Below are 14140 nucleotides of genomic sequence, written 5' to 3' on the forward strand. Positions count from 1 at the left end.
TCTAAAAGAGATGGAGCCAATACCAAGGAGGTGGCGCTAAGGGCATGAGGTGGCGCCAATGCATGATATTTGAATCAGCACATACGTTACATTTGATAGATACTGTTCCTTTTTATATTTAGTTTTATTGTTCAAGGTATATACGTGAACCCAAATCCGTACAGAACATATACACATTCAATAAAAAAAACAAGATGCAAATATATAAGTAACCAACTCAATTAATATGTCGGCAACCTGCATAAAACTTATTGTACGATATAACCCCAAAATATGTAATACTTAATAAATCCAATAACACAATTCTCAACATTATAAAAATATTCTTCTACAACAAATGTGTTTATACAGTGAGATAATTCACATAATAATCACTTCCGCTTGAAACGATGAGTTTTCTCCCCTAATCCAAATGGTTAATTTACTAAAAGGCAAAAGTGAACTAATCTTAATTAGGCTAAAATATATCACTTATTTCTAAAAAAAATTAAGATAGCTCTTTTTTTAATCGTTAACTTTTTTAAAGCATCCGGTCTTTAGCGCCCCCTTTGAAGTAGCATTGGCTCAATTATTAATGGCGCCCGTGATTAACGGCCTTATCAACGTGATGACCAGTGATTAATTGCAGACAAAGCAGCAGACGTGTTTGGCCGTTTATTCCCAGTTTGCAACTTATAAATACATGTATAATTGATTTAAAAATGTATATTGTTAATAATTGATTTACTTGTTTGTTAATGTTATAAGTCATTATCTGTGAACCGAGTTCCGATGTTTTTTCGTCATTACATTTTATTACCAGAAAACTGCATATTTCAAATTGCATATTGGAACAAATAATTCGATCAATCAAACGCGTCAAATGTCGTCGAGGCATGTAACTGAGCCAATCTTAGATCACACACACGAATACTTTAATTCTGTTGAATAAAATTATGTTCTATTATGCTTAGACTTAGAGCTTCATATAACGGCAATCATTTACTGCAGCCATGCTCTCTGAACTACACGCACTTCCAGCACGCACATGTTTTTTAGGGCGACTCTTCATGAAGCATAAGATAGCCAAGATAAAACCAGTTGTACTCGGTTGGTGGCTTATACGCCTGGATCTCAGTAGCCGGCTTAAGCGCGATCCTTCCTTCAACGCTGAACATGGCGTAGATAATTTGCTGATCCGTGTTCATGAGAGACAGAGACATAAAATACTCCACTGCCTGGCGGAATTGATTTTCATACGCAAGAATAGTCAAGCGGTTTGCGAAGACGAGACCGCCTCCGATCCACAGTAAATTGTTTTTAAAAATAACTTCCGGTGACAATGAAAGATTTGCGTTAAACAATATCAAATTCATGGCTACCATATTTTCGTTGAAATTTGGCGGTCTATTCAATCGGAATAATGTAGTGGACTTCCTGTCCCGGAAATAGCCGATATCAAGCCACATGAAGTAGTGCGTGTTGAACGTATTGTCACGTGCGGCCGTTCCAAGGACCTCATATTTGGCTATTTGTGAGCAGGCATAATCGGGTAACACGGTGTTAGGGTAGTGTTTAGGGTAACCTTTTTGAGAATAAATGGCGAAAATTCTGTCTCGTAAATTGAATGCCCAAGATGAATTTCGTTGAATCACGATTATTTTGGTTGTTTCGTTTCTCGTTGTCCGAATATGACTCATTCTGTCTGCAAATTCGTGCGAGTCCGTGTAAACAATCAATGGGTTTAAAATGTATTTAAAAACTGCACTCCAGTTGTCATAGGTTTTCTTCGTAAAGATGTTATTGGCAGAACCTTTGCGAAATGATCCCAGATCAAAATACGCCGTCACGACAGTGGTGGTGTTGGCGGTCATATCAGACGTTGCTAGGTGGGGAAGCTGAATATGTACTGTCGGCGGAGGCTAAAACAGAGTAAATGAAACGTAATTTACCAAGGACAAATAACAGAACCGTGTACAAACAAAGGCTATGGTTTAATTGGTTATTGGTTTATCTAAGAACCTATGTCTGGATATTTTCATAGGTAAGTTCTACGCTATATGTTTAATTTTCGTTCATTTTATGAAAAGTAATTCGGAAATCTATTGATTTTTCAATATTACAAAAACCATAACCAATCTCTTATATATCTTTTTTGCCGAAGTGTCCAATTAATGTTTTAACAATCGAAATATTCTGATACTTAAGAAATATTGAACGCAAGCTGCCACTTATCTGGCAACACGTGTTGAATTTTTAAACAATAAAAGTCCACTGATGTACAACATGTTTTTTGTTCAAAGCCAGTTCAATACCAGAGTATATTGCTGCTATTCAACTTCTGTCAAACACTGAAATCAATACGTGGAAATTGTGGAAGTTGAAAGATGATGATCTTTATATTGGCAAATGTCATTCTGCCCGTCTTTAAATCCATCCGTCCCGTTCTGTAAGTTCTAACAGGGTCTAAAACACCTTGATGGAGATACATCATTTGACAAGAATGATGTTTACATTCACCGTCATGGTCAAACTATCAGCTCAGTTGTAAGTGTGCACTCTATTATACGGAATACCGTAAGGACCATCGTGGTTACACATTAAAATCCAGAGGGCGACAATGCGATAGCGCGATAGTACGATGCCGACAGTGCGACAATACGATGGCGACAGTGCGACAATACGATGGCGACAGTGCGATAATACGATGACGACAGCAGAGGGCGACAATGCGATAGTGCGATAGTACGAAGGCGACAATGCGATAGTACGATGACGACAGTGCGAAAATACAATGGCGACAGTGCGATAGTACGATGGCGACACTGCGATAATACGATGACGACATCACGATAACGCGATAGTACGATGGCGACAATGCGACAAAACGATGAAGACAGTGCGACAATACAATGGCGACAATGCGATAGTACGATGGCGACAATGCGAAAGTGCGATAATACAATGACGACAGTGCGATAACACGATCGAGACAGTGCGAAAGTACGATGGCGACAATGCGACAATGCGATAGTGCGATAGAACGATGGCGACAATGCGATAATACGATGACGACAGTGCGACATTACGATGGCGACAGTGCGATAGTACAATGGCGACAATGCGATAATACGATGACGACAATACGATAACGCGATAGTACGATGACGACAATGCGATGATACGATGGCGACATTACGATATGACTATCGCATTGTCGCCATCGTACTATCGCACTGTCGCCATCGTATTGTCGCACTGTCGCATTGTCGTCATCGTACTAGCGCGTTGTCGCATTGTCGCCATCGTGCTATCGCATTGTCGTCATCGTACTATCGCATTGTCGCCATCGTACTATCGCATTGTCGCCATCGTACTATCGCATGTGTCGCCTAATGGATTTTGATGTGTAACCACGATGGCACTAACGGTATTCCGTAATAATCAGATTAGTACTTATTAGATCATTGTCTCTTTAAGTTTGTGTTTAAATACCTGTCAATACGCCGTTCAGTTACATCTAAGTCTGAGGATAGCATTTAAAAAACGTAGCTCTGATAAATCAGCTATCCATCCGAATCACAGAAGAGCCTAGTCCTTTAGTGCTTTTTTCAGGACGTCATTAGCATATCTGTTTTATTTAGATGTCCATTAAAAACGATTTCTGCATATTTTTTACTTTTGTTATGGACTCATGTTTGTGCTATAAATAAGTTATGTAATTCTGATTATGTTTTCCATATAGATGTTTTAATTATCTTCCTGTATAGAAGCTGCAATTGATTTGTTAAAAATGAAATCTTTTATAATGACTGTGATTCCCGTTTCAGTTACTATAAACGATGAAAAAGAGTCCAACTTTTTAGCAAAAATATACTTCAAATTGTTAATAACATTGTGTAGTATAGACTTCAAATTTTGGTCAAGTGAACGATTTGATCCCACAAGTTAGGAGGAATATGAAATATATTTGTTCTTTTACCACCATTAATTTCTGTTTTTAGTTATTCATAATTCTTATTGTTTTTTGCATTGGTCTTATTTATCAATATAAACAGAAACTGATCTAAGAAATGATACTATAATGGAGAAAACGCATTTTCACAGAAGCGAACAGTGTATTGTATTACTTAATAAATTCTTTTTGATAAAAAATGAAGTTGTAATTTTCTTACTATTTATGATACAATGTGTGACTGAGAAATTGTATTGTTGTGAAGGAACGCCTAGATGATTTCTTTCTTCAATGCCTAATTATAATTTGAATTCTTGTTAGCAGCCAATGCCTTTGACATTCCAAATAATACTGTTCCAATTAAATTGGTCCACAAAGGCATGCCTACTATACCATCAGATGAAGGCCAGGAATCGAAATGTAAAAAGTGTCAATGTAACCAAGTTAACAAAAAATAAAATAATAAACAATATACTTTTAAAAGAAAGCCAAGAGAAACATCTAACATAAGGGAGCAATGAACAAGTGCCACTGAAATAAACCAAAACTCAATTGTTCAGATCAAAAAGGAGAAGAAGGAGATAGACACTGAATGTTTATAAGTAAATGGAAGAACCCGAAGAACAAGGACTAAATAAAGATAGAGAAGATTTTATTAAGGATACGTGACTGATCAACTCAAAACTTTTCGGCATAGCTGTTTTATCCAGCTTGTCACATTTCACATTTTCAAATTACATACCTTTCTCAACGACCTATAAAATGTTTGGAAAATTCCACAGGTGGTTAGCGTTTGGCTATGATATTAATTAGTGAAAACATCATTTTGAATGATAAATAATTATCGTATTATCATATTATAACGAAAATAAACTTTTCTGAAAAAACAATTTCACTATCAAATATATATATAACAAGGTATCCAACTCAAAATGACCCGGAAACGGGGTGCATCGCTTTGAACAGCCATAACTTCACCAATTGTGTAGCGATTTTCACAAACCGGTCTTATTCAATGCAGAAATGAATTTCCTTTCTGGAAATGTACGTATCATATAATATTTCTGCAGATGATGGTTAAATTTTAAGAAATAACACGATACACAACTCGTGTGACCTACTTGACAGCGATCAGACCCGATTCATGAATGAAATCTTCAGATGTAAAGACACACCTTCGCATTGGACCAATGAAATCACTCGTGTGTTTAAAATGTCGGTTAGTTGAAATGTATGTAAACAAAGGTTTCAAACGGTGCTGGACAGTTTGATGTATAATGTAACGCCAAGCACGGTAAGAATACGTTTTATTGAATTATGGTATCGAGGTTCGTGAACTTTGCAGGGAAATTTCAGTCTTAGATCGGGTCTGATCGATGTCAAGTAAGTCACGCGAGTTGTGTATCGTATTATTTCTTAAAATTTGACCCAGCATTTGTAGAAATATTACACTTTTAGTACTTTCTATAGTGCTGTTTAACTTTCCATATTTCTTATAGTAATACATCTGTGATCATTATTATTTTCTTGTTCAACATGATCATTTATAGGCCAATGAACTACAAGAACTTCTGACTTGAAAAGCAACATGTTTTTTATACTTATCAACACATTCATTAGTGCTGTTCTTACAAAAGAAGCTATCATAGCTGACATGTAAGTTGGATGGTACACAGATTTGCAAGACATATTTTTTATACAACCCTTTCCAGCTCATCCTGTCAGTTGGAGATAAATGGGTTAAATTCATATTATGAAAGTATATTACGTTTAAGGAGAACGTTTCCACACACAAAAATGTTTAACGTAATGTTAATACAGTGATACTATCATTACAGAAAAAGTTCAACACAAGATGGTTATTTAAAATTAGTTTTAGATTTTGACCACTCTAAAACAAAACACAGATAAAAATCGTCTACAATCTTAATTATGACAACAAACGCGGCTCACGCGCACAATATGATTGATGATGAAATAAATTACATAGACTACTATCCCTACAGACAATATTTTGAATTTTTTGTTAGAAAATAAAACAAGGACAAATCCTACCATGATAAAAAAGCTAGACATTTATCCGGATATTGACCATGTAAATCTGTGCCCGACTGTATACACGGAGGGAAATTCACACTATTGAAAATAATAATAAAAAGCGGAATGTATCTTTCTACGGACTAAGTAATTATAAAATATGTTTATCTGCTTACATATACTACATTCATTTCTTGTCGGTTGATGGTCTGTTAAATTAAATCATGTTACAGTGTAGAACTTTTTATGCTGGAGAGCTTTGTAAATTAAAACCTTTGTAATTAAACACTCAACGAATAGTTTGTAGGCTTATTCCCCTTAACTTTTAACTAAAGTACATAGATGCATTTTCTACAGGATAGATATATTCAATTCAAAATTGTGATAACCTGGTGCATTTATTATGATAAATATAAAGAAAACATACCCCAATCAGTTCGTTGTTAAACATGAACAGGTTTAATTTGCTGTGATCGCACTGCTGCGGGCATTTATTATGATAACAAACTGGACAACTCGGTATTAACACCCCCCCCCCCATCATTATCTTATCAACTCAATATACAGGCAAATGCACACGGTAACATCGACACACTTCCAAAATCATTGTCTGCATTAATGTGCTATTGTTAAATTGCGCATTTATAATTAAAAACTTTGTTTATTCACAAACTATCTTCAGAACAATAATTATAATAATAACAATTACAATAAGTTTTTTGCCCTAAAATGTTTTTAAAAAATCGGAGGGGGTGTAAATTATAGATGGGTTAAATAGTCTTGCAATATGACTTATTGGAAAATGGAAAGAGAGACAATCGTCGTTAAAGTTAATCATTATGATGCTATTATAAATGTATTGCAAAAAATAACGACACAATCTGACATTATAAAAACACTTCTTCTTTTGTTATTATTATTATAAATTTGTATCGTTGTTTTATAATAATAATAATAATAATAATAATAATAATAATAATAATAATGATATAATAAATAGTATTATTACTTTAATAACGGCACATGATAAAATGACTCACCAATTGCAAGCCCGTCCGATATAAATACAGGTGATTGACAAGCATTCTAATTACCAAAGAGGTCAAATGAACATATGGAGAGTTAGTTGGTTCCTTTATCCTTGTTCCTTATTCCTCATTTGAATAAGGAATAAGGAACTGTTCCGTATTCTTTAGTCACGCGTAACAAATTTGTTACAGGGTTTTAAAGAAAAATAATGCAAACATTTCTGAAGTAAATCAAAAGAAAAAAACTCGAATACATTAACTTTATGTTTTACATTACATATTCATGTTTCTTCTTCGCGCTTGCATAGGATTTATAATGATGTTCATTCATATGTGGTTAACTTTGTATCAATTTCATTCATGTTTAAGTAAGAAATTGCCAGTTCTTTGGTCGGATTAAATAAGGAATAAGGAACTGGTTTCTTTTTCCTTATTCAGCCGCAAAAAAAGGAACTGGATTATAAATAAAAGCAGACATGTTGAAATGTACAAGATTGCACTTTTATATCACATACACATAAAATAATGTTATTTGTTCTAGGTTTTGTTGATGTAAAGTTGGTATTCGAATTAGAAAATATCGGTTCGGAACACACAAGAAACCCTATGCAAGCGCGAGGAAGAAACATGAACATGTAACGTAATACATAAAGTAAATGTATTTGAGTTATTTTGTTTTGATTTACTGAAGAATTGTATGCATTATTTTTCTTTAAAACCCTATATCAAATATGTTAAGCTTGAATAAGGAATAAGGAATCAAAGTACTGACAGTACTGGTGTGACGATGCTTTTGAAGAGGATTGATATAAAAGCATCTATTTAAGTTTACCTACATCACCACAATTGTGTATGTGGGTTCGAAATTTTTGGGTAGGAAATAAATGGGTACGAAAATTTTGGGTACAAAATTTATGCCAAAAAAATGGGTACGAAAAAAGATTTGGTTACGGAAAAAAAATTGGGTACGAAAAACAAATTGGGTACGAAACACTTTTTGGGTACGAGCAAAATTTGGGCTCGAAAAAAAAATTTGGTACGAAAAAAATTGGGTACGAAAAATGTAGGGTACGAGAAAACAATTGGGGGTACGAGGAAGTAGTACCCGTGGGGAACTTGATCCATTCAGCGAAACTGGGAGGCGGGCTACATTCTCGATCAAATATAACAAGAAATATCATTAAAAAGATATTAGACGTGTATTTTCTGTACCACTTATCTTAAAAAAACGTTATGTTACAGTAAAACGTTTGTGGGTTATAACATTACGTTTCAGCATATAAATTCAAAACTTGACATGCTCTTTGATTATACCATGCTCTTTAAATTCACATGTATATGATACCAAACTTTATATTTCGTTGTTTCCTTTCCTAAGTTAATGATGCTATGTGTACGGACGTGTTTCACATGCCCATGCCCATGTGCATGAACATTTTTCTCTTTTGATTATTGTTTTTTTTATCTTATTCAATAAGCTTAGGCATGTTTGTTCGTTAAGTACGGCAATAATTTCATGATGATTCCCGAAAGTAGGTATGAGCACATAGTCGTAAGAGCACTTGAATACGTGAGTTCGCCCATGAACACATGGTAAGGTTAACTAAATCTCCGCGACATGACATAATATGTGTTTAAAACAGCAAACAATATCCAACAAACGAATGAATCAAACATAGTATGTGCGCTGATGTGGCTCTGTAATTTCTGTTTATGGCAGGTTCGAAATAATTCGTTTTCTTTACACTCATGATCGCGTTGAAAGTTAATAATACACGTTTTAATTTGCAATTTATTTACTGAATCCCGACAAATGTCAAATACAATACAGAAAATGCATAGTTGTTTCATTGATCTATAAACATATAATATATTGAATATAACTGATTTAAAATTAACGTTTTCAAACTATTGTTATTTTTTTTCCCAGAATATGCTGTCCTATTTATAGCTTAGCTTCCTATACCTTTATCAATGATAATCAGCGAGGTATGCCGATTAGAACAATCGAGCTATCTCAATCGGACTGGCTCGGTCTTTTACATAGGTCGCCATTGTAAAGAATTTTTTCATGGTATGATAACTTAGACGAAAGGAACCTTACTCTCCATGATGGTAAGGAGCGTTTCTAGGCGCCAGTCCTGTCTCTGTCGCAAGTTATCGTTTAAAAGTTGTTGTTTCACTTTACTTCACCACTTTAATTTTCAGTTCAGCGATTGCATTTTAATATCGAATAAGTAAGGTCTTTTCATTAATTTTAAGTGCATTTTTTATACACTGAATACATAAATAAATATGGGATAGATCTACATTATCAATTTCTACACAACTTAACATTTCATTAGAGATACCGGTAGCTATGACAATGCATACACGTTTGTCATGGACATAGAGAATAATAGGTTAGTGTTGATTATAGATCAGGTTTACCATGCGAGACTTAAAAAACAAAACGCACGAGTCATGGCGACTCGACTTCGTTTGTTTTTATGAAAAGGACAGGGATTGTTACACTACATCGCGGATGTAACAGGGACTGTAACAGCTTGTTCGTTATTTGCCTTAATAGCTTTAGATATATTACCATTATAGTGTAGTTTAACGCCTAAGTAGCAGTATCAACAATTTCAAGAGCCTGTTGATTAATAGTCCAACTTTACAAACAAGTACTTTTCCTTTTATCAAAAATGCAAATTTTAGTTTTGTTTACATTTATTTTTAATCCCCATTTACAGGAGTATTGATAAATAGAATTTAATTGTAATTTTAGACTTTCTGGCTTTGTGGTAAGTACTGCAATATTATCAGCAAATAACAACATATAAATAGATAATAAACTTGTATCTTTTTGGTTAAATTATTAATATTAATACAATCATGAATATCATTAATTAATAAAATAAATAATAAAGTTGATAATGGCTCACCCTGTTTAAATCCTAACGTTACATCAAAAAGCTCAGAATAGGACATATCTTTATGGTTTTTAAAACATGATTTTACATTCTGATATATAGACTTGATAAGTTTTAGCATTTAACAAATTATTCCTTCTTGTACTAATTTAATCCACAAAGCTTTATGTATAACAGTATCAAATGCTTTTTCATAATCAATAAAAAAGCAATAAAGTTTCGATTTAGTATTTATAATGTTCTAGATTATAGTGTGCAAGATAAAAATACAATCAACATCTAACTAGGAACTTCGATGTGTTTAACATTTAATTATTATCGCACCAAAATGAATTCGATTTCGCAATGAAAGTGAAAACATCTTAGCTAGAATATTTACCAATGTAATACATCGATTATTGGATGCAACATTTTTTTCTTCTTTTTTTTGAGAATAAATACAATGGCACCCTTACACCATGATTCAGGATAAATACCTTACCTTTCTCAAATATGTTATTTCATTTTTAAATTGTATATGAAGAAATGAACTCGTTACAGTCAATAAAAAAGTCTGCAACATTGTTTGACATGTCAGCGGATCTATGGCGTTTGAGCTTCGATATTGTTTTTTACAGCAATGATCATAACTTGTCTCAGTTTATAGCACACTTATCCACTTGAAACCAAGAAAAAACATCGCGCAGTTCGTCTCAAGTATGTATGCGCAGTACGAACATTTCTTTCAAAGAGGCAAATATGCTAAATGTAAACTTTTATACAATGTGATAAATCTCGCATAGCTATAAATAGAAATAATAACACATAAAAGTACTTAAACTGATTTTGAAAAGGGCAAGGTGCCAGTTTATCGAAAACGGAACATCAGTGGAGGAAGTCTTACTTTCCCGATGGCATATTTCCAATACATCATTTGTTATATATCATATTATCATTACTCTGCAACATCAAAAATAATGTATCTAAGATACATATCAACATAAAAATGATATTTTGTTTTAGAAGTAAGCCAATATGCACGTTTTTTTAAATGATAAAGCGGAAAAGATCTAATTTTAATGTATGATGTTTTGGAGACTTTACAGTATGCGTGCAGGTAACACATCATTTCCGTTTGCTCCTTTAAAGCAGTATATCATATAACCCTTCACCGGAGTCTCGAACGAAATGTTGCGTGCTTATTCTGACTTCAGATATTCAGTTACATAAACCTGTAAACCGGTCAAATAAAGTGCGGGGATATTATATAGAGGTACATGTATATTCGTTGATGTGTTAAAATGGGTAGACATGCGTTTTAAAAGTTTTCATAAAATCATTTATAGATCATTCTATTCAATGCAGCGGCCAGTTTTACTGTCTCGTACTGTCTTACTGTCTTGTAGCATTATCGGAATATTCAGTTCATACTCTGTGGAAAATGTTAAATATATTACTATCATTTATCAACATGTGCACATTTTGTGTCGCGTTTAAATCATGTCCCTACGATCAAGATATCAGTTACCGGTTAAAATGTTAAATACAACCGGCGTGTCCTAAACATACATATGGTCAACAATGCGAGTATATATCATATCATACCTGTCTGCAAATTATTACCACATCTTTTGTTGTGTACTTTTAGTACTTTCTATAGCACTGTTTAACTTTCCATGTTTGTTTAAGTATGAATAGCAACATTTTTTTATGCTTATCAACACATTCATTTATGCTGTTCTTACAAAAGAAGATATCATGCAAGTGTGGATTGTACAAATATTTGCAACACACATTTGTTTATACAACCCTTTCCAGCTCATCCTGTCAGTTGCCAAGATATCAACGTTTTAATTTTTAAATTCATATTATGAAAGTAAATTACGTTTAAGGAGAACGTTTGCACACACACAAATGTTTTACGTAATGTTAATACAGTGATACTCGTTATAAAAAATGTTCAACACAAAATGATAATTTAAAACTAGTTTTAGATTTTGAACACTTTAAAACGAAGGACAAATAAAATCGTTTACAATCTTAAATATGACAAACAACGCGGCGCATACACACAATATGATTGATGAAACAGATTGCATATACTACTATCCCTACAGACAAAGTTTTGCTTTGTTTGTAGGAAGATAAAACAATGGCAAATCCTACCTTGGAAAAAGGCTGGACATTTATACGAAAATTGCCATGTCGATCTGTGCCGGACTGTAGTGCTTACTATATACACGGAGGGAAATTTAAACCATTGAAAAATATTACTGCGGAATTTATCTTTCTTCGGACTAAGTAATTATAAATTAGGTTTATCTACTTACATATACTACATTCATTTCTTGTCGTTTGTTGGTCTCAGAAGTGTTATATTAAATCATGTTACAGTGTAGAACCTTTTATGCTGGATAGCTTTGTTATTAAACGCTTTGTAATTAAACGCTCAATGAATAGTTTGTAGGCTTATTCCGCTTAACTTTTAACTTATGTATATAGATGCATTTTTTACAGGAAAGATATATTCAATTCAAAATTGTGATAACCTGGTGCAGTTATTATGATAAATATAAAGAAAACATACCCCAATCAGTTCATTGTTAAACATGAACAGGTTTAATTTGCTGTGATAGCACTGCTGCGGGCATTCATTATGATAACAAACTGGAGAGCTCGGTATTACACCCCCTCCAAAAAAAAGACAGTGGTAGTCTATATTGTGTATAAGCAACCATGCTTTGGTGATCATTATGTTATCTGTCAGAACATTCAATTTTATGCTGCATGCAAGCTATTTACATCACATATATAAATTGTAAACCAAAAAGTTAGGAATATCTGTTTTCGCAGTTATAGACGGTGTTCCTAACTGAAAGCAATGTGCTATTACTTAAAAATGATTTATTTATTTTTATACACCAGGAAAGTGGTAGAATATTTGCGGAAAACAAGAATTTTGATAAAAATTTTTGTCTGTCAACATTGTCTGAGTGGTTACGGAAATTGCCGATCGTAAAGATATATTGATAGACAAAGGCATCCTAGAAAGGTCATGCTACGAAGGAAGTACTTGATTTCTTTGCCTTTATTTTGTTGTAAACACATGAAATGTTTAATTAAATGTCTAACTTTTCTTGAACATGTTTTTATTCAGTATTAAAAGTCAATGAACTCCGAACAGTGGCTGAATATACTGGAAAATATGCTATATGCTTATTGAAATTAAAAAAAATACTACATAAACATCAATATCTATGCATTTTCTGATCAAAAGTGGTATTTATAGTTTGTAAAAAAGATACATTTCAAGAATAAACATCAGAATTATATTTATGTTTTGTAGAACTTGTGCATTTTATCCAGTAATCTCATAGTACCAGTTTTTGGTTAGAAAACCAATAGCATTAATTTAAAGTTTGCAACCCCTTGTTCCGAAAAAAATTCATAAAAAATATAATTTACGAAGTAATTCATTAAAGCAAACAGAAAATGCTTTCTGACACCCAAAATAGTATTCCTGCATTAATTTGTTATCAATAACTCATGTTTAAAAAAAATCATTGGTTCATGCTATTAATGTTTATCATTATGATACTATTATAAATGTTTTTAACAAAATAACGACAAAATCTGACATTGTAAAAATACTTCTTCTTTTGTTATTATTATTATTAATTTTTATCATTGTTTTATAATAATAATAATAATAATAATAATAATAATAATAATAATAATAATAATAATAATCATCATCATCATCATCATTATAATAATAATAATAGTAGTAGTATTTTAATAACGGCACATGATAAAAGGACTCACCAATTGCAAGCCCTTCCGATGTAAATACGGTTGATAGACAAGCATTATAATTACCAAAGAGGTCAAAAGAACAAACACAATTTTCTTATATGGCACAGAATATACGAACGTCAAATATTGTTTCATATTGTACCAGACGGTAAGAGCGCAAACGTGCTAAAGATAAATCTACAACACAAGGCGAACGCATGTCTCTTTCTAAAGCCTCGTCTCCAATAGCGGAGAAAGTATTATGAATTTTAGGGGTTGGCTCAACATTGTGTTGAATTGTCAACGAAGGCCTTGCGTTTGAGTTATTGTTCTGTATGTGTTCACAGCAGGAAGTTAAAATAAATACATAATTCAAACATACTTGTGTATTTTTGTGATTTAAGTCTTAATATTTACGATTATGGGTCATTTTTATTTCATTAAATTTCATT

General features: G+C 33.0%; 1 protein-coding gene across 2 annotated transcripts; it reads right to left on the reverse strand.

The window, feature by feature from the left end:
* Positions 1 to 357: 357 nt before the first annotated feature.
* On the reverse strand, positions 358 to 13907 carry LOC127841444 (uncharacterized). Of its 2 annotated transcripts, none has more exons than XM_052370272.1 (2): positions 13719 to 13907; positions 358 to 1901 (listed from the first exon to the last, which is right to left on the reverse strand). In XM_052370272.1, exons 1-2 carry the CDS (start codon positions 13842 to 13844, stop codon positions 1035 to 1037), a joined length of 993 nt encoding a protein of 330 aa, XP_052226232.1. In that variant the 5' UTR covers positions 13845 to 13907; the 3' UTR covers positions 358 to 1034. The 2 variants fall into 2 exon arrangements, with proteins under 2 accessions (XP_052226232.1, XP_052226233.1); XM_052370273.1 differs by lacking the exon at positions 13719 to 13907 and adding an exon at positions 9927 to 10047.
* Between the last annotated feature and the right edge of the window lie 233 nt (positions 13908 to 14140).

The sequence above is a fragment of the Dreissena polymorpha genome, chromosome 8, assembly GCF_020536995.1.
Source record: "Dreissena polymorpha isolate Duluth1 chromosome 8, UMN_Dpol_1.0, whole genome shotgun sequence".
Classification (NCBI taxonomy): Eukaryota; Metazoa; Mollusca; class Bivalvia; order Myida; family Dreissenidae; genus Dreissena; species Dreissena polymorpha.

What these genes read in the sequence shown, in the direction of transcription:
- LOC127841444 (XM_052370272.1), bottom strand. Translation starts at nt 13,844, where the DNA reads ATGAAACAATATTTGACGTTCGTATATTCTGTGCCATATAAGAAAATT. An exon ending in ATCGGAAGGGCTTGCAATTG is followed by an intron (nt 1,902 to 13,718) that starts GTGAGTCCTTTT and finishes ACTCTGTTTTAG; the next exon opens with CCTCCGCCGACAGTACATAT.